This window comes from Budorcas taxicolor, chromosome 20 (genome assembly GCF_023091745.1).
Source record: "Budorcas taxicolor isolate Tak-1 chromosome 20, Takin1.1, whole genome shotgun sequence".
Classification (NCBI taxonomy): Eukaryota; Metazoa; Chordata; class Mammalia; order Artiodactyla; family Bovidae; genus Budorcas; species Budorcas taxicolor.
In genome coordinates this window covers 4743166-4765284 of record NC_068929.1, presented here as the reverse complement: position 1 = coordinate 4765284, position 22119 = coordinate 4743166, and the positions used below count along the sequence as shown (strand labels likewise).

Genomic DNA, 22119 nt, shown 5'->3' with positions numbered 1-22119 from the left:
TTTATAATACAATGCATTTTATTCTACAGGCCAGAAATAGTAGGTTCTGGTCCTGACTTGGAATTTACTACCCACGTGACCTCGAGCAGACCACTGTACGCTTCTGGGCCTCAGCTTTCTTATCTGTAAACTAGGGAGTGAATAGTGTATTAGTTTTTGAGCGCTGCTGTTACAAAGTCTGTCAGTCATGCCCAACTCTTTGCAGCCCCATAGACTGTAGCCCTCCAGTCTCCTCTGTCCGTGGGATTCTCCAGGCAAGAGTACTGGAGTGGGTCGCCCTGCCCTCCTCCAGGGGATCTTCCCGACTCGGGGATCGGATCCACGTCTCCTGCGTTGCAGGCAGATTCTTTACTGTCTGAGCCACCAGGGAAGCACCATACTCTAGGTGACTTAAGCAACAGAAGTTTATGGTCTCACATTTCTGGAGATGAGAAGTCCAGAGTCAAGGTGCTGGCAGAGTTAGCTTCTGTCGTGGACTGTGGGGGAAGGGTCTAGTGTGGCCTGTCTTCTAAGGTCTGGTGGCCTTGGGAGTTTTCTGGCTTTGAGACAGTTGTCACCAGGTCTCCCCACATTGTCTTCCCTTTATGTGTGTCTATCTCTGTGGCCAAATTTCTCCTTTGTATAAGGATACTTGTCAGATTGGATTAGGGTTCATCCTAATGGCCCAACTTTTTGTTTTTAATTTGGCCACGCCATGCCCCTTGCCTTGGAAGCACGGAGTCCTAACCACTGGACCGCCAGGGAAATCATGTAATGACCTCATTTTGACTGGACTGCTCAGTAAAGATCCTGTATCCAAATAAGGCCACATTCTGATTTATTGGAAATTACGTCTTCAACATATGAATTTGGGGGACATACAATTTGACTCATAAAAAGTAGTTAGAAGTCCTTCTAACCCTCATAATGCCTTATGGTTTCAATGTATTCGTAAACAGTCTGTTTATTCTCACTGAAGCCTGTGGAACATCACTTGCATCGTGTTGTTTTCCTGATTGAGAAGTAAATATGATGATGATAATAACCGATGTATCTATGATGCCTTCCACAGACTAAGCTCTTTTGCATAGTTACTAATGCTTATCTGCCCAGAGGAAACAGAGGCACAGATAGCATAAGTTCCGCAGAGCAGGGAGCGGGAGGAGGAGGACTCAGAAGCCAGAGTGTGTGCTTCCTAACCTCTGTGCAGTGCCTCTGTTCGTTCACGTTACAGAAAGTTTGGGAAGCCAGGAAGGTAATGGCCTAGCCATTGATAAATGCAGCACTGACGTGCAGGTGACTGAGCCGAGCCCCCCCGAGTCCCGGGGGGCGCGGTGCTGGGACCTGAGCGCTGGGCCTCCAGCTAGCAGGTGCTGTTGCCTCCACGCGTCCTTTGGTCTTGGGCCAGTGCACCGTCCTCCCACCACCCCCAGGGGGAAGGCCCTATCCTCTGCCAAGTCTCCCTTTTGCCCCAAGCAGTCCTGTGTCTGTCAAATGACTGGCAGCTCTGACAAGTGTGTGGATCAGAATCGAGATTGGGATAAAGGCGGGGGAGTTTCATGGCTCAGTGTTAAGGTGATTTTTATTAAAGAGATATAGGCAGATCATTTACCAGCCTAAAGAAGAGACATTCCTCTATTTTCTCCATTTCTTTCTCTTGCTTCTATGGGAGATTTCCTTTCATACAAGTCAGAAATTGCAGCTAATGCTTCATTTTTGTAACAAAGTCAAAAATAATGCTTTGATTTTCGTACCATTACATCAGAAAGATGTAATAAAAATTCCAATTTCCATATCTGCTGTCTGCAAATAGAAAGTTTAAAATAATCACAAAAGATCATATTAATATCCTCTGGATGGTCTACAACTTTCCTTTGACTACAGTTTATCTTTGCAGTTAATTGGTACATTCTTCTTATTTTGATAAAGCTGTGCCAAAATCCTCCCCCTCCCCGCACCTCCTAGACTCTGTTAATATACTGTGTTTCATTATCTTCCTTAGCAGCTCAAAGACAATCCATTCAAGTGGCCCTTTATTAGTGTGAAAGAATCTGCGGCATGGAATAGCTGAAATGTTTTCTAACTCACACCAATAAAATATCCTGACGTTTAAACCATATTTCCTCTCAACCTATTCTTTTTAGCTGAGTAACCTAGACAACTATCTTTTTTGAAAAGCTTGCATCACACCTTGGCATATTCCCTGTATCTGTTTCTTATTTACAGTTTATTGTGAGCCAGAAAAGACTCCATCGTCTTGAATAATTTGAGCTTACCATCCATTTCCATGCAGAACTGTTAATACAGTGCAGGTGAGTGGATGGAAGCAGATAAAATGGAGACTGGAGAACTTTGGCTTCATCCAGAGGGAATTTTCCCCAAATAAAGTATATTCAGGGAGAAGATACAAGAATTGCCTATAACAGTTTTTTCCTCCAAGGGGTGGGAATAGGCAAAGGTGTCTCTTCTGGTGTTATCAATTATATTCTCTTTCTTAGTAGTCTGTTGCAAGAGCTCTGCTATGCCCACAGTGTAGGAACCAGCTTTATCCCAAATGGGGTTAATAAAATAGTTAAACTCCACCCCAGCCATTATCATGTGGGGGCAATTTCTGATTCTGATCCAGTGTTAAAACTAAAAAAATAACAATGCTGAAAGAGCCAAAGATGAACACAACCCATGTCCCTCTTATTCAGAACAGATTCAAGCCGCAGTCAGCCCTTCTGGGAGTCCAGCCTTTCCTGGATCCCCTGACTCCTGTAGCTGGTCAGGGAAGTGAGAGTAGTCGCGATGGTTAGTGCACCCTCCTCGGCTGCCTGGAAGGCTAGACAGGAGGTTCACAGCACGCTCCTTCAGTGATTCACCTATTCATCACACGTTGGTTATTTATTGAGCCTTTAAAAAGCAGGTACTAGGCTGGATCATGAAAGGTCTAGGAAGAAGGTCCAGAAGAGGCCCAAACTACCTTACCACTCAGGGTCCCAGGAGGACACATGAGGAGAGATCAATAAAGATTTGTTTGCAAAACTATGGGTGAGGTTAAGAGAAACCAGGGTGAGTTTGTGCAGCTCCCTGGGGCTAGCAGCCGTCACTAGCATCCTTTGAACCTCAAGGAACAGTGGGAGGAAGTGGTTATCTGAGGCCCGCAAAGGAAGGACTGCCAGTTAGCACCTGGGCTCTTAGGTAGAGAAACACAGCCAACTTGGAGCGGTCTGGCTGAGGGGCAGTTGGAATCGGTTTCCCTGCCTCACTCATTCTTCTAGCCACTCATCTCCTCCCTCTGGCTGAACCCCATAGGCAAACCAGAGTCAAGGACGCTTCTCTATGAAGACAGTATAGTAAGTTGTCTGCTGCTGCTTTTGCTAAGTCGCTTCAGTCGTGTCCAACTCTGTGCGACCCCATAGACGGCAGCCCACCAGGCTCCCCCATCCCTGGGATTCTGCAGGCAAGAACACTGGAGTGGGTTACCATTTCCTTCTCCGAGTAAGTGGTCTACTCCCCTACATAGGAACAAAGTCTGTTCTGAGAGCTCGTTTGTAAGCCCTGTCTGTGCTTCCCAGGTGGTGCTGGTGATAAAGAGCCTGCTTGCTGGGACTTGCCTGGTGGTCCAGTGGCTGAGACTCTGCACTCCCAGGGCTGGGAGCCTGGGTTCGAGCCCTGGTCAGGGAACTAGATCCCACATACCACATGCTGTAACCGAGACCCAGCACAGCCAAGGAAATGAAACGAAAAAACCCGCCTGCCAGTGCAGGAGACGTAGAGACTCAGCTTCACTCTGTGGACTGGGAAGATGCCCTGGAGGAGGGCATGGCAGCCCACTCCAGCGTTCTTGCCTGGAGAATCCCATGGACGGGGGAGCCTGGCGGGCTATCGTCCATAGGGTGGCAGAGTCGGACACGACTGAAGTGACCTAGCACACACCAGCAGAGTTGGTCTAGGTTCCCAACTAACAGAATCAGCTATATAGTAATGTACTGTAATAGGTTTATAATAGTTTTCACACAAATAATACATGACAAACAGAAAAAACTAAAGAAAACACGTTTAATCTTACAGTATACCCCTTGAAAAGTATAGTATACAGCGCAGCGTCTGGCATACGGCGACTGGCGTCAGGGGAACGAGCAAGAGGAGTTGCTGACGGGAAGAGGGAGAGGAGGGGCATGGTGGAGCCGGAGGACCGTCAGCAGCGGGAGGTGGCGGGCACGCTGCCGTTTCACCCCCGCCTCATGTGACCGGACATACGAACACGTGTCCGCACGTTTGAGAGTTCACAGCTTGAAGGTTTGTGTGTAGAGAACTTACGATAGAACTGAGCCTGCTAGGGCTTGGCCGGGGAGGAGAAGGGGTAGGTATCCAACCATCTCTTCTAGTTCCCTTTCTGAAATAAACTGATAGTGTTAGACTGATTAGGACAGAGCTAAGAGATTCATCATGGGAGGTTAGAGTTAGCTTCCTTTAGAGACCCTGAGGGAATGTGACACTCGGCCAGCTTAGTGCTGCTCCTTGTAACAGCTGAGAAGTACTGACAACAAACTCTGTGATGGATTGATCGACTGTAAAAACCCAGCTGAACAAACCCTAGGTAACTCATATTGCACTGGTCCCCTGTTTAGCAAGAGGCGCTCGTGTGAGTCTGTTAGTATTCCAAGGCCCTCCTTGCCATATGGCAGGATGGAAAAGAAAGAGAAGGGAAGGAAAAGGACATTTATTAAGCCTCTGACTGTACTGTAGATCCTGGCAAGATCATTTATACACTCTATTCCACTTCTAATCTCACAAGCACTTAGTGTGTGTGTGTGTGTGATTTTACAAATGAGGAAGCTGAGTCTCTGAGAGGTCCACTATCACACCATCAGTTGTTAGTGAGAAAGCTGGAAAGGGATTCTCAACCAGATTTGATAAGCACACCAGACTGGGAGTGAGAGCATACCATGTGGCATTATATCCATAATTTCTCCTTGGACAAGTCTAAGCTTAGCCTTTCTACTCCTTGGAGCCCATACATTTTAAACGAGGAGCCTATATGGGGCTAGCCTACAGGGTCAGGAGTAACATCAGTGTGCGAATCACAGTGGGTGAGGATTCTGGCCGGCTGTTCATGTGCTGTGCTGTGCTTAGCCACTCAGTTGTGTCCAGCTGTTTGTGACCTCATGAGCTGTAGCCTGCCAGGCTCCTCTGTCCTTGGAGATTCTTCATGCAAGAATAGTGGAGTGGGTAGCCTTTCCCTTTTCCAGGGGATCTTCCCAATCCAGGGATCGAACCCAGGTCTCCTGCATTGCAGGCGGATTCTTTACAGTCTGAACCACCAGGGAAGCCCAGGGATATTGGAGTGGGTAGCTGATCCCTTCTCCAGGGGATCTTCCCCAACCCAGGAATCAAACCAGGACTCCTGCATTGCAGGTGGATTCTTTACCAGCTGAGCTACAAGGGAAGCCCTTGTTCAAATTTGAAAATATAAGCTGATTTTCCTAAAAGGGTTTCTTTTGTAGGGTATGTATATGTGTGTATACTATCCTGAATTTTAATTGTTCTCAACAATTTCACCAACATGTAAAATATCAAAATACCTCCATCACTCTGGTAGTCGGAAACTTCATGTGTCCTGGACTAGCCTTCTCTTTGATGTAAAATCAGTGTGTGCCCAAGGTCCCCTTGAGTGTTTTACTCATACGCTAAGTCCGAGAAATAGCTGCTGTGCTGGGAACCTGTGTTAGGGCTGGGACTGTGAAGATGAACAGCAGACCTTGTTTGTTCTCAGGAGTTGTGAGGCATAGGGACTTGGAAATAAACACGAAGCCCCGAGTGTTAAGCCTGAGAAGGGCAGGGGGTTCTGAAATATCTCAGAGGTGGAGGGCTGGCATGCATGGAGTCGTTTTTGAAGTGAAAACCAAGCTTCTCCAAGGCTGCTCTTCCTTCCTTCTGCTTTTCCTTCAGGTGCCTCAGGGCGCCTCTCCTTCTGCCTCATCCAGAGGAACATACAGCCTTTTGAAAACTCCACCTTCCAAAGAAACATCTTCAGTCACAGCTGCATCCTCGCTAAGTCCCATTCGACCACCAGGGGCAGCCCTGGATGGAAACGAGGCAGCCTCATCTCTTCTCTTCCCTACTCTTAAGCTAATTCATTTTAAGCTGCCTTTTTTTTTTTTTTTAAGTTTAGGGGAACAAATGTTCCATTGTACATTCAGTTCTCAGGATATGCCACATGCATGAATCAAACTTTTAATCATCTGCCTGAAGGACTTTGGAGATGGGTAGATTTCATGACTGGGGAGACCTAGCTTTTGTGACCATCACCTTCACATTGGGAGCAGACAGGCCCGGGGCACGTGGGCTTCCTGGCACAGGCAGGCACACCCGACAGTAGCTTCAGCCTTTCTTCGAGGTGACCCAGAGATGGAGTGAGCAGAGAAAGCCCTTTCAATGAAGTATTTTTGAATCTTCGGAGGAGGGAGCTCCAAGGGAAGAGATGCCGAATATATGTGTGGTTTTATTTTTTTATAAGAAGCAGCTTTTACCTCTTCTTTTTCTGTGCGACATCCTGCAGTGCTTAGAGGGGGGAGGACATTTGCTGAGAACATTCTTAAAATAGAGGCATGGAAACCAATCTGTCAGGTAGAAGTGTGCAGGCGGCGAAACCCTGGTTACCGTGGCACCAAGCTGGGATGTGCAGGATCTTGTCCCACCAGACTGATCCCGGCTGTGGGGGAGGGGTGGGCATCAGAGGGTCACGGGAGGGGCTGAGTGACCAAGCCCGCATGGCCCTAAGCCAAGTACACGAACCCGTGAGCCTTGTTCTTCCTTGACCATTGCTACCTCTTTGGTTCCAGGCATCTGGAAGACAACCAGGTCAGCGTCATCGAGAGAGGTGCCTTCCAGGATCTGAAACAGCTGGAGCGATTGTAAGTACACACAGCCCCCTTTCTTGAAAAGCTTTATTTGTTTGTAAATTGGCTTCATTGTGGCCTCTCTAAGGAAAAAAAAAAAAAAAGAAGCTCCAATGTTTAATAAAATGTTTGCTATTATATTTAGAGCATATTGGATGCCTGTTAAAGAGACACTGAGATCCACTTAATCTTTTTTTTCTTTAAAAGATGCTAGAATTGGCATCTGGAGCTTGTTTTTCTGCCTCCCGGCCTTGAGCTGTCTCTGGGTAGCTGTGCGTGGGGCTGGTTCTTGCCCAAGCCTCAGCCTTCCCCCTCGTGGGTGAAGAAGTTCGTTGAATGTATGTGTGGGATAACCACAGTTGGTTATCCCTGCCGTGGAAACCAGCATCAGATGCTCCCTATTCCTGTGCAGGGAGGGCAGGCCCCTCTGTCCCACTGTCCTGGGAGAAGACGGACAGGCAGGGGGGCCTGCGTCTCCTCTGAGGGAGCATCAGCCCATGTCAGGAAGCCCCCATACTTCCAGGAGAGATTGTGTTGCCAGTGGTTTAAAAATAGCTCACTGTTCTGACTCTGGCAGAGGGAGAGAATAGAAGGGAGTGGAGACGGGAGATGGATGGAGCCCCCATTTGTTCTGTTAATGCTTTTGCAGAAAACTCTTGGGTCACCATGATGAGGAGTCTCCTCAGAAAGCTGAGTGGGCAGCGTCACCTTTCCTCAGTTAATCACATCTGGCAGCTCATAGCATCTGGATATTTGCTTTGTGCCGTTGGAGAGGGGATTGTCCCCAAGAGCATTTAGTCACGCTGGTGGGCGGCTCTTTCCATGCTTCCTTCTGTATCCCAGTTGACCTGGTATTTCAGCCTCCTTCTTCATTCAGGGGGCGAGGCTGTAGCAGCGCACTGCTCCTCCAACTGACCTGGAAGGATCTTCCCAGATTTACCTGTCTTATCTATAGTGGTGGGCCTGCCAACGACTGGTTGCTGCTGCTAAGTCACTTCAGTCGTGTGCGACTCTGTGCGACCCCATAGATGGCAGCCCACCAGGCTCTGCTGTCCCTGGGATTCTCCAGCTTTGTCATTTGCCTTCTTTTCTCTTGGAGTCATTCTATCTGGGGTGACCTGAGAAAGGGAAGTGATATTACCCAGCAAAATCCTTACTCCCAACTCTGTGGTATGAACTGTCTCATTCATTGTTTTCGTTCCAGGTCAAAGGTCAACATATGTTCCACTGTTGTTGGTTTGAAAATAGGACATTAATTTCTTACAAGGGAAAATAGATTTAAAAAAAAAGAATGTTGCCACTGTTTATACCTTTGACAGTGACAGCGTTAGTTGCTCAGTTTTGTCCAACTCTTTGTGACCCCACAGACTGTAGCTCACCACCTCTTCTGTCCATAGAATTCTCCTGGCAAGAATAGTGGCGTGAGTTGCCATTCCCTTCTCCAGGGCATCTTCCTGACCCAGGGCTCAAACTCAGGTCGCCCGCATTTCAGACAAATTCTCTACTGTCTTAGCCACCAGGGCTTCATTTCTTAAAATTTTAACTCTTCTCCTTATTTAGACCAAGGAAAAAAATAAAATATCCGTTGAACTTGCTTCCTTTGTATGAAATACTCAACATTTACGTGGATGAATAAATGCAAAATCCTTTGTCATGAGGCCACTTCTTGCTGATTAGAAGTGTAAGTAAATTCCCAGTCCATCAATATCATGGTTGCTGGGAGGGAACTAACTGAGCATTTTGGACATGCTGGGAATTGGGCCAGTATATTACATACTATCTGTTATTTTATCCCCACAAAATTCCTGTGAGGTGTGATTACCCTCATTTTGTAGATGAAGAAACAGAGGCTGAGGGAGGTGAAGCCAGAGGATTGCGAGGGGGAGCCAGGTTCGAAGCCACATCTGTCTGACATCAAAGCCCACGTCCTTTCCTATTTCTGTGCTGCGGACATGAGATGAAGTGTGATCTTTAGCAATGGCCCTGCAAACAGCCTCTCACACACCCACTGAACTCTGGGGAATATCAGTGAAATAGTCTAGAGAAAGGCACTTTTCTTTGGCTTGGTGAGTTTGGCTGAAATATCTTGCATGTCTGGGGGACTGAGAGGATTACGGTTGTAGGGTAAACCTGGCTGTTTCTCTCCTCTGGTGTGTTAGGAAGGTCATCTAGCTGTTGTACTAGATAAACACTCAAATTTTATGGCTTTACAGGGTGGAAGTTTACTTCTTATTCATAGAAAACCCAGTGTGGGCATTCCTGGTTGCTGGGCTTTTCTCCTCCAAGGGGAGACTTCGAGACAAGGACTCCTTCTGCTTCTCCACTGTGCCATCTCTAAATCTTGGCTTCTGAGGGACCGTTATTTGTCTGCTTCAAGCCACTGGACAGGAAAACGGTAGGAAGGACTGCGAGTGGGAGGTTTACATGGGAAAGAACTGGAAGGACTACATATTACTTCTGCCGTCAGATGCCTTGCGTTGAGACTCAGCCATATGGCCACAGGGGAGGCTGAGAAAACTGTTGAGCTATATGTGCTGTGAGTAGAGGAAACAGGCTTAGCGAACAGCCAGATCATCTCTGACTTCTGTTGCAAGTGAGCGGAAAAACGCTTGGTCAGGGAGAAGAGTGGAAGTAGAGGCAGCCGGACTAGTGTGCACAGCTGGACAGCGCCCTCACTGAAAGCCTTTCAGCATCAGGGTGTGTGTGTGTGTGTGTGAGAGAGAGATGGCTAGTGTGTCTTGACTAGTGGTTATCGGGTTTGGGATGTCCAGTCTGCCCCCAGTGTATTTGCTGATGATAACAGAAGAGGTGGATGGCTGCTTGTGCCTTTGCATCCCTAGGCTGTGAAAGAAAGTGCAAGTGAAGTGTTAGTTGCTCAGTCGTGTCCAACTCTTTGTGAACTAATGGGCTATAGCCCACCAGGCTCCTCTGGTGTCCATGGGATTTTCCCAGAAGAATACTTGGAATCCACTGAAGTGGCTTTCCATCCCCTTCTCCAGGGGATCTTCCCAACTGCTGGCTTAATTTACCTCTGTCTCTGTATTTCGTAGTAGAATAATCTTTATTGATCATACTCTAAAAAGGAGGCTGAAAACTGTAACATTCTTGTAATGTTTATTTTCATTTGAGATGGTCATTATTGGTGTAATCTCTTTCAGAGATTACGGGGAAAAGGGAGAGAATTCTATGCTTCAGGTCTCTGCTGAGAGCAATTCTCTCTTTCTCCATGAAAGGACCCTTGCCCCAGACTGAGTGAGGTGCTCCTTCCCTCATGACTACACATGTTGGTCCTCATCATAGCCTTTATGCTGTATTTTAACTTCTTATTTGCCTGATTGTCTATCCCCAGAACTATGAGTATGTTGAATGAGGAACTGCATTCCATCCAACTGTTACTCTCAAAGCCTTGTGCAAAGCATGATACTAATAGTAAGCACTTGTAGTGCTTACTTAGCAAATACAGTGGTTTTGAACTGGGACCAGTTTTTCCCACCAGAGGACACTTGGCGATATCTGGAGATGTCTTTCCTTATTACAGCTGCAGGATGCTGATGACATATAATGAGTAGAAGTCAGGAGTTCTGCTGAACATCCTCCAGTGCTCCCAGAACAAAGAATTACCCAGCCCAAAATGTTAGTGCTGAGGTTGAGAATCTCTCTTCTTTCACTATTGTGCCTCAGATGCCATTTTAGTAACGCTATAGACCATCTCATTTAATCCATGTGACATTATGAGGCTAGAATGGTCACATTCCTGATGTGTCCAAATATAACCTTCCAAGCACTGGCTAAATACGCTTACTGTGAATCTAACAGCTAGAGCTTGCTTCTGATTGTGAGGAAGTATACAGGATAGGGGAGCAGGTTTTTAAATAAACCCAGGAGAAAACAAGTAAATCCTGTGAACATTCTACAAGATAACTGCCCTGATCTGTTCAAAAAGTCAGTGTTATGAAGGAGATGGGATTTGACTGTTCTACGTTAGAAGAAGCTTAGGGCAGAAAGATTGGGTACAAAAATTGGGAAGGTCAGTGGAGTTTAAGTGTTTGAAGATCTTTGAATTATGCGGAAAGTGATAGTGGTGCTGATGTTTATTGCTTTATTAAATGAACGATGCATATTATACTCTGTAAGATAGCTATTAAAAAGGATAATAAAAAAATACAACTTATTAGGGGGAGAAATGATATCAAAAAATGTGGCTAATTCAAATAAGGGATAAAGGGAAAGAAAAAGGAACACAGAATAAAATGAGACAAAGTAAACAAATAATAAGATGATGTATTTAAATACAAATATATCATGATTATTTTGTATGACAATGATTAATACTTTAAAAGACACAGATTGTCAGGGTGGATTAAAAGAAAACAATAATTATATGATTCTTATAAAAGAGGAACATTAGGCGGAAAGAGAGAGAAGAGGATAGACGGTGACGCTCTGAAGACACTAACCAGTAGAAGGTTGACGTAGCAAAGTTAACACAGATAAAATGAACTTCAAAACAAGAAACATTAGTGGAGGTAAAGAGGGATGTTTCATAACGATGAGGGAGAAAATCAGTCGGGAAGGTACAGCGAGTCTGCACTGGACACACTGTTCTGTGTAGTGCGCATACATGCATCAGCTGTTGTCAGTCTCTAAGCTGTGTTCAGCTTCCTTGTGACCCCATGAACTATAGCAAGCCGGACTTCCCTGTCCTTCACTATCTCCTGGAATTTGCTCACACTCATGCCCAGTGAGTCAGTGAGGCCATCCAACCACCTCATCATCTGTCACCTTGTCCTCCTCTTGCTGTCAGTCTTTCCCAGCATCAGGGTCTTTTCCAATCAGTCGGCTCTTTGCATCAGGTGGCCAAAGTGTTGCAGCTCCAGCATCAGTCCTTCCAATGAATATTCAGGACTGATTTCCTTTAGGATGGACTGGTTTGATCTTGCTGTCCAAGAGACTCTTAAGAGTCTTCTCCAGCACCACAGTTCAAAAGCATCCATTCTTTGGTGCTCAGCCTTCTTTGTGGTCCAACTCTCACATCCATACCTGACTACTAGAAACGCTGTAGCTTTGACTTATATAGACCTTGGTAGGCAAAGTGATGTCTCTGCTTTTTAATATGCTGTCTAGGTTGGTCTGGAGAAGGCAATGGCAGTCCACTCCAGTACTCTTGCCTGGAAAATCCCATGGATGGAGGAGCCTGGTACACTGCAGTCCATGGGGTCGTGAAGAGTCGGACACGACTGAGCGACTTCACTTTCACTTTTCACTTTCATGCACTGGAGAAGGAAATGGCAACCCACTCCAGTGTTCTTGCCCTGGTGGGCTGCCGTCTATGGGGTCGCACAGAGTCAGACATGACTGACATGACTTAGCAGCAGCAGCACCAGGTTGGTCATAACTTTGCTTTCAAGGAGCAAGCGTCTTTTAATTTTCTGACTGCAGTCACCATCCACAGTGATTTTGGAGTCCAGGACAATAACATCTGTCACTGTTTCCACTTTTTCCCCCATCTATTTGCCATGAAGTGATGGGACTGGATGCCATGATCTTAGTTGTATGAATGTTGAGTTTTAAGCCAGCTTTTTCACTCTCCTCTTATACCTTCATCAAGAGGCTCTTTAGTTTCTCTTTGCTTTCTGCCTTGTCTGAAATTGTTGATATTTCCCCTGGCAATCTTGATTCTAGCTGTGCTTCATCCAGCCCGGCATTTTGCATAATGTACTCTGCATATAAGTTAAATAAGCAGGGTGACAATATACATCCTTGATGTACTCCTTTCCCAATTTTGAACCAGTCTGTTATTCTATATATAGTGTATATTAAAACCATATTCTGAACATACAGAAAACAAATATTGACAAAACTAAATGGATAAAGAGACAAGTTTCTAATCATTTAAGATAAGGTCCTTTAATTGATGAACAGGCAGAGAAAATTATTAGTAACAGTACAGAATATTTTAATGACAAGGTTTACAAACCTGACCTACTTGAAACAAAGAGAACAATCCAACCAGGAAGTATAGAATAGCCATTTATTCAGATTTGTGTAGAACTTTTATGAAATACTGGTCTGGAAAGCAGGTCTCAACAATTATCAAAATATTAAAATCATAAGGAGCATTTTCTCTGACCACAGTAGAGATTCAGAAATCAACAACAACAACAAAAAACAGTAAGTAGAAAATTTCAAAATATTTAGAAACTGAATGATACTCCTGTAAATAATCTGTGAGTCAAAAAACATTTCACGATGGAAATTGGATATATTTTTTAGAATGTTAATAAACATCCAGTGTATCACAAAGTATGGATTGCAGCTAAAGTCATGCCTAGAGGAAAATTATAGCCTTTAAGCATATTATTTGATTTACGTATAGTACCTGTTTTAAATGAAGTAAGATTAAACTCTTTATTAAAATATCTTTATTAAGACGTAAGGAGCATCTCCCTTTCACTGTGGTAAAGAATCTGCCTGCCAGTGCGGGAAATGCAGAGAGACACAGGTTTGATCCGTCGGTTGGGAAGATGCCCTGGAATAGGAAATGGCAAACCACTCCAGTATTCTTGCCTAGAAAATTCCATGGATGGAGAAGCCTGGTGGGCTACAGTCTATGGGGTCACAAAGAGTTGGATATGACTCAATGACTGTGAAGACACACAAGGAACTAGAGAAAGTAGAAGGAAGAAAACGAGTAATAGCAGAAGTATGTGAAATAGAAAACCTTTAAAAAATCACCCTTTCATTCTTGAAAAAATCATAAAAACCAGCAAGGCTTATTAGAAAGCAAAAAACAAGGAAGATTAAATTACTGATATGCAGGATAAAATGAGGGACATAAGTATGGATTTTCAAAGATTAAAATGATAGCAGGAGCAAATTTTGAAGAACTTTATTTCAAGGATTTTAAAGATTCAGTTTAGTTCAGTCGCTAAGTTGTGTCTGACTCTCTGCGACCCCATGAATCACAGCACGCCAGGCCTCCCTGTCCATCACCAACTCCCGGAGTTAACTCATGTCCATCGCGTCCGTGATGCCATCCAGCCATCTCATCCTCTGTCATCCCCTTCTCCTGCCCCCAACCCCTCCCAGCATCAGAGTCTTTTCCAGTGAGTCAACTCTTTACATTAGGTGGCCAAAGTACTGGAGTTTCAGCTTTAGCATCATTCCTTTCAAAGAACACCCAGGACTGATCTCCTTCAGAATAGACTGGTTGGATCTCCTTACAATCCAAGGGACTCTCAAGAGTCTTCTCCAACACCACAGTTCAAAAGCATGAATTCTTCGGCACTCAGCTTTCTTCACAGTCCAACTCTTGCATCCATACATGACCACTGGAAAAACCATAGCCTTGACTAGACGGATCTTTGTTGGCAAAGTAATGTCTCTGCCTTTGAATATGCTATCTAGGTTGGTCATAACTTTTCTTTCAAGGAGTAAGCGTCTTTTAATTTCATGGCTGCAGTCACCATCTGCAGTGATTTTGCAGCCCCCCCAAAATAAAGTCTGACACTGTTTCCACTGTTTCCCCATCTATTTCCCATGAAGTGATGGGACCGGATACCATGATCTTCATTTTCTGAATGTTGAGCTTTAAGCCAACTTTTTCACCCTCCACTTTCACTTTCATCAAGAGGCTTTTTAGTTCCTCTTCACTTTCTGCCATAAGGGTGGTATCATCTGCATATCTGAGGTTATTGATATTTCTCCTGGCAATCTTGATTCCAGCTTGTGTTTCTTCCAGCCCAGCGTTTCTCATGATGTACCCTGCATATAAGTTAAATAAGCAGGGTGACAATATACAGCCTTGACGTGCTCCTTTTCCTATTTGGAACCAGTCTGTTGTTCCATGTCCAGTTTTAACTGTTGCTTCTTCCTGCCCTGCATATAGGTTTCTCAAGAGGCAGGTCAGGTGAAATTAAAAACTAAAACAAGAAGTAGAAAATATATATAATCCTAAATCTAATTAAACCTTTATTTTAAATTAAATGAAATATACTGTACTGGTGTTTTTCTTTCTGGCTTATTTCACTCTGTATAATAGGCTCCAGTTTCATCCACCTCTAATGCATATATTTGGAATTTAGAGAGATGGTAACGATAACCCTGTGAGACAGCAAAGGAGACACAGATGTATCAAACATTCTTTTGGACTCTGTGGGAGAGGGAGAAGGTGGGATGATTTGGGGGAATGGCACTGAAACATGTATAATATCATATAAGAAATGAATCCCCAGTCCAGGTTTGATACAGGATGCTTGGGGCTGGTGCACTGGGATGACCCAGAGGGATGGTACAGGAAGGGAGGTGTGAGGGGGGTTCAGGATGGGGAACACGTGTACGCCCGTGGCGGATTCATGTTGCTGTGTGGCAAAACCAATACAATATTGTAAAGTAATTAGCCTCCCAGCATGTAATTAAATGAAATAAGCCTTTAATTTAATCTAAATATTTCCCTAAGAACTGTCTAAGCTCAGATGGCTTCATCAGTAAATTGTACCAAAGTTTTAAGAAATAAATAGTATCAATTTAACATAAACCTATTCTATAAAGAAAATCAACTTTAGTCATTTGGAGAGCATAACCTTTATAGCAAAACCCAACAAAGCATTTCAAGAGAAAATAAAAGTATGGATTGCATACAGCATATTTCATGAGTATCTATTTGAATTTCCTAACAAAATATTAGCAAAATGAATTTGGCAATACCCAAAAAGGCTATATTATAGCGAAGTTTGGCTTATTCAAGGAAGGCAAGGTTAGTTAAACATTTGAACATTCCTCCCTTCAAAACATGCTGAACAACTAGGATAGCAAAAGCAAAGACACACAGACAACATCTACAATAAAACTTGTTGACAAAATATCCCAGTAAACACCCACCTCCCTAGGGAAAGTTGGGCGGTAGTGGCACAGTTGATGGTTATAATACTGTTGTGTTGTCTCATCTGTGTGGGAGAAAGTAGAAAGAACTTGAGAACAGGAGATTCCTAAAATTACCAATACATACTCACTGGAAAACACAGTGATCAAACTAAGTTCAATTCAGTTCAGTCACTCCGTCGTGTCTGACTCTTTGCGACCCCATGGACTGCAGCACACCAGGCCTCCCTGTCCATCACCAACTCCTGGAGTTTACTCACACTCATGTCCATTGAGTTGGTGATGCCATCCAACCATCTCATCCTCTGTCATCCCCTTCTCTCACCTACAATCTTTCCCAGCATCAGGGTCTTTTCAAATATCAGCTCTTTGCCAAAGTATTGGAGCTTCCAGCTTCAACATCAGTCCTTCCGATGAACAGTCAGGACCGATTTCCATTAGGATGGACTGGTTGGATCTCCTTGCAGTCCAAGGGACTCTCAAGAGTCTTCTCCAACACCACAGTTCAAAAGCATCAATTCTTTGGTGCTCAGCTTTCTTTATAGTCCAACTCTCACATCCATACATGACTATTGGAAAAACCATAGCCTTGATTAGATGGACCTTTGTTGGCAAAGCAATGTCTCTGCTTTTTAATATGCTGTCTGGGTTGGTCATAACTTTTCTTCCAAGGAATAAGTGTCTGTTAATTTCATGGCTGCAGTCACCATCTAGTGATTTAGAGCCCCCGAAAATAAAGTCTGCCACTGTTTCCACTGTTTCCCCATCTATTTGCGATGAAATGATGGGACTGGATGCCATGACCTTTGTTTTCTAAATGTTGAGCTTTAAGCCAACTTTTTCACTCTCTTCTTTCACTTTCATCAAGAAGCTCTTTAGTTCTTCTTCGCTTTCTGCCATAAGGGTGGTGTCATCTGCATATCTGAGGTTATTGATACTTCTCCCAGCAATCTTGATTCCAGTTTATGCTTCCTCCAGCCCAGCATTTCTCATGATGTACCCTGCATATAAGTTAAATAAGCAGGGTGACAATATACAGCCTTGATGTACTCCTTTTCCTATTTGGAACCAGTCTGTTGTTCCATGTCCAGTTCTAACTGTTGCTTCCTGACCTGCATACAGGTTTCTCAAGAGGCAGGTCAGGTAGTCTTACAAGACCCATCTCTATAAGAATTTTCCACAGTGTGTTGTGATCCACACAGTCAAAGTCTTTGGCATAGTGAATAAAGCAGAAATAGATGTCTTTCTGGAACTCTCTTGCTTTTTTGATGACCCAGCAGATGTTGGCAATTTGATCTCTGGTTCCTCTGCCTTTTCTTTAACCAGCTTGAACATCTGGAAGTTCACAGTTCATGTATTGTTGAAGCCTGGCTTGGAGAATTTTGAGCATTACTTTACTAGCGTGTGAGATGAGTGCAATTGTGCGGTAGTTTGAGCATTCTTTGGCATTGCGTTTCTTAGGGATTGGAATGAAAACTGACCTTTTCCAGACCAAACTGAGAAAAGTTGCCAATTTAGAAGGAAGTTTGATTAAATCCAATTCGTGATAAGTACAAAGGACTCATGATGTGATAGTACTTGGAGTATTCTGGGTCCTAAAAACTCTTCAAACTAATAAAAACAAGGCTGTTTTCCAAAGAAGGGCCTAACGTTGATAAGAAACTTTTGGGAGTAGTCAGTCAGAACAGGAGCAAAAGCAGAAATGAAAAGAGACCTTTGTGATGAAAGTGTTAGAAATCACCAGAAGAGGCAGATCTTAGAAAATACAAGCCCATGTTTCTCATTAGTTTAACAAAACAAAAACAAACAAAAACCAAAAACACAGACACACAAACAAACAGCAACCAAAAAACCCAAAAATGAGCTCTCTAGACTCTTAAAGCTAAAAAGCTATCACTTCCCATCTATCCTTCATAAAACTACAGGGAATTTCTTTCATGTAAGAAGTAAGCAACCAAGAGGATTATGATTGAAGCTCATACAAAAATTTTTATAAGAAACTGAAGAATAAGAAACATAATAATCTCTTTAGAAACAGTGAAAACATGCGAGAAAGTGGTACCCACCAAACAGATGAAAACTGTAATAGGAAATAGTTCAAAACTAGCTACACAAATTTAAGATCTTATAAACTGTAAAAGAACAACATAAATCTGAATTGTTAAAACTTAGATGATTAGAGTAGGATTTGAAAGGAAGGGCAATGAACTCAAGAAACGATTTAGAAATAAAATAAGTCATTTCAAAGTAAATACTGCCAGTACTGAAGAAGAACAAACTTGGAAGAATTACACTATCCAATTTCAAGACTTACTATAAAGCTTCACTAATCAAGACAGCATGGTACTTGTGAAATATTAGATGTATAAATTAATGGAACAGAATACGTAGCCCAGAAATAGACCCATTCAAAAATAGATGATTTTTGACAAAGGTGCAAAGACAGAGGAGAAAAAAATAGTCTTTTCAACAAATGGTGCTGGGACAATTTGATGTTTATATGTGGAAAATGGAACATAGACAGAAACCTTATGTCTTATGCAACATTAATTCACAATGGATCATAGACGTAAATGTAAAATCATATACCTTCTAGAAGAAGACAGGAGAGAAAACATCTACATGGCTTGGGTTTGAGGATGAATTTTTCAATATAATACATGTAAGAAAAAGATTGATCAGTTGAACATTTTTAAAATAAAAACTTCTGCTCTGAGAAAGGAATTATTACAAAAATGAAGAGATGAATCACAGACTGGGAGAAAATTTTTGCAAAGCTTGTATCTTAATAAAGGACTTGTGTACAGAATATAAAGAGCTTCCCTGGTGGCTAAGTGGTAGACATTCTGCCTGCCAATGCAAGAGCTGCAGGAGATGCAGGTTTGATCCCTGGGTCAGGAAGATCCTCTGGAGGAGGACATGGCAACCCACTCCAATATTATTGCCTGGAGAATCCCATGGACAGAGGAGTCTGGTGGGCTACAGTCTGCTGGGTCCCAAAGAGTTGGATATGACTTAGCAATTAAACAACAACAACATACGGAATATACAAAGAACTTTCAACACTCAGCAGTAAGAAAACACATTCCTACCCACCAAAAAGAAAGATTGACCAAAAGATTTGAAGAGCCATTATACCAAAGATATGCAGATGGAAAATAAGCAGTTAAAACATCCTGAACATTCGTTTTTCATTCAGTTCAGTCGCTCAGTCGTGTCCAACTCTTTTTGACATCATGAATCACAGCACGCCAGGCCTCCCTGTCCATCACCAACTCCCAGAGTTCACCCAGACTCGCGTCCATCGAGTCCGTGATGCCATCCAGCCACCTCATCCTCTGTCATCCCCTTCTCCTCCTGTCCCCAATCCGTCCCAGCATCCGAGTCTTTTCCAATGAGTCAGCTCTGCGCGTGGGGTGGCCAGAGTGTGTTAGACAGTGAGGTGCCACTGCACGCCTGCTCGAATGGCCACAGTGCTGGGAACGACACTGCTAACCACGGCATGAGAGACTCTTGGTATTACTGGTGGTGAAGCAGAATGGTACAGTCACTTTGGAGGACAGTTTAACAGTTTCTTAAAAAGTTAAACACGACTGTGTCTTGCAATCCCTATCAGTGGTTGCTAGGGGCTTAAGGAGAGGGTGGAGGGTTGAATAGGTGAAGCATGAGAGAGTGGGGACTGCGGATGGGGAAACTATGCTGTGTGACCCTGAGACGGTGGATGCATGACATAGGCGTTGATCAAAACCCATAGCATGTGAGAGCACACAGAGTGAACCGTGGGACTTCCCTGGTGGTCCAGTGGCTAAGACTTCTTTTCCTAACGCAGGGGGCCTAGGTTCAATCCCTGGTCAGGGAACTAGATTCCACATGTTGCAACTAAGAGTTCACATGCTGTGATTAAAGATCTTACATGCTGCAATGAAGATGGAAAATCCCACATACCATGTCACAACTAAGACCCAGCAGAACCAAATAAATTTAAACAAATGAGTGAACCTTCATGCATGCAAATTAAAAATATCGTTTAGGAAATTGGAGGATCCCACAATAGGGTACACACTGTGAAGAATGTGTGAGTCAGCCTCACTGAACGTGATGGGGGGAAAGGTGCTGACACAAATGCATTTTCCTCACTTTGTTGTGATCTACACAGAGGCTTTCGCATAGTCAATGAAGCAGAAGTAGACTTTTTTTTTTTAATTCCCTTACTTTTTCTATGATCCAACAGATGTTGACTGTTTGATCTGTGGTTCCTCTGCCTTTTCTAAGGACCAGTCAATCCTAAAGGAAATAAATCCTGAATATTCACTGGAAGGACTATTGCTGAAATTCCAACATTTTGGCCACCTGATGGGAAGAGCTGACTCACTGGAGAATACTCTGACGCTGGGAAAGATTGAAGGCAGGAAAAGGGGGCAACAGAAGGTGAGATGGTTGAATGGCCTCACTGACTCAATGGACATGAGTTTGAACACACTCTGGAAGACAGAAAAGGACAGGGAAGCCTGGTGCGCTGCAGTTCATGGGCTCACAAACAGTTGGACATGGCTTAGCACTGAACAACAGCAAGCAGATTTGAAATGAGTGGACTCTGTGAGACTACAGTAAAAAGAAAAAAGAAAAAAAAGCACACAAGAACTGTACCCTAGTCAACAGAGTTATTTCCCACAGGAGTATGGGTGAACAATTCTGGAATCATTACAAAAAATGTGTTGACTTTAAAAATGCATAATGTGAGAGTCATGAGCTAAGTTTTCTTTGGGACAATATGAGGACTGCAGCGTGGGGGAGTGGGGGATAGCACCTCAGATGGCTCTGAGAAATTACTCCAGAGAAATGGGGGGAAGGACAGTATATATGTGATTTTGGTAAAGGGGGAATACATGCAATCAAGCACATTTATCTTTTAGACAGTTTCCCCGGTCTCATGAAGCTTCTGCTAGTCATGAGAAACAGTCATCACCGTGAAGGACTTTAGTGCTTTTCTAGATATGAGGAGATACAAGAATTGGGCTCATATAATCATCTCCTGAGAATACCTAACTATTTGAAGACCTGTTCTGCCAGTTTTTCCCTGAGCACAGAGTGCCTCGTTTCTGCTCTCCACCTTGAACTCCTTATTGGGTTGCTGCTTATAAGGGCAGCAGCTGCAGCAGCACATAATTTAATCCTTGTAGAGGGAGATGGCAAGCACCCAGGGCAAGTGCCGATTTGTGGTTGACACGTGGTATTGGAATTAAACAATGGACGGTGCGGCAGGTTCCTCACGGTTGCAATGAGTGTTTATAGACAAGCAATGGGGAAAGCTGTAATGATCCATGTAGGAATGGATTCGAATTGGAGACATCAGTGTGAACGAATGTTCAACCTAATATGTTGACAGATACTTTCAGTTGATACAGATGGACAGGAACTATGGGTAATTTGACCAATAAAATAAATTAGCATTAGATTATAACCAAAGTAGAAAATAAATATCCATGAGTTCATACTAATATAGATAAATGATTGGATAAATAAACATATGAGGAGAGATTGCCCACACAAAAGAATTCTCAGCAATTTATGTAGATTTTCTGCCCTCAAGAAGGTGGAGTGTAACTCTTCACTTCTGAAGTGTGGGCTTGCCACAGTGACTTCCTTCAAAAAAGTATGAGAAGAGAGGGGTGGGGAATAGTAATTTTACAGTGAGAAATATGACATACTCCCTTAGCAAGGTGATTGAGGTCCATATCAAAAGTGATGTCATGTTGATAGTATGTGTCTTTGATATGATATAATAAAAATAGCAGTTTACATCTGTGATTTTCATCTCAGAAACCCATCACTCCAGTCTAATGAGAAAAACATCAGACAAATCTCGCTTGAGGGCTATTCTAAAACACATGTGAATACAGTGTTGTCAAGGTCATCAAAAAGAAGTCAGGAACTTTCACAGCCAAAGGCACTTATGAGTACATGGCAACTAAGTGTAATGGGGGCTACCTGGATGGCACCCTAAACAAGAAAAACGACAAGTAAAACCTAAGGGACTCTTAATAAAGTATTGACTTTCGTTAATAATAATGTATAGGTATAAGTTTATTTTGTCCAGTGTACGATATGAATGTAAGATGTCAATAATAGAGGAAACTAGAAATGAGGTATATGAAATTGCTCTGTACTACCTTCTAAACTTTTGAAAAAAGTGAAGATGTTAGTCACTCAGTTGTGTCTGACCCCATGAGCCCACCAGGCTCCTCTGATCATAGAGTTATCCAGGCAAGAACACTGGAGTGGGTAGCCATTCCTTTCTCCAGGGGATCTTCCTGACCCAGGGATTAAACCCATTTCTCTTGCACTGGAGGCAGATTTTTTACTGTCTGGGCCA

The 22119-nt window shown here is 43.5% G+C and overlaps 1 protein-coding gene across 1 annotated transcript in view; it reads left to right on the top strand.

Moving 5' to 3' along the window:
• Nucleotides 1–22119, top strand: part of SLIT3 (slit guidance ligand 3) — a 719057-nt gene that overhangs the window by 55844 nt on the left and 641094 nt on the right. Inside the window, exon 3 of the mRNA XM_052659044.1 lies at nt 6810–6881. Within this exon, the coding sequence (XP_052515004.1) occupies nt 6810–6881 (72 nt within the window). The remainder of the gene's footprint in view (nt 1–6809; nt 6882–22119) is intronic.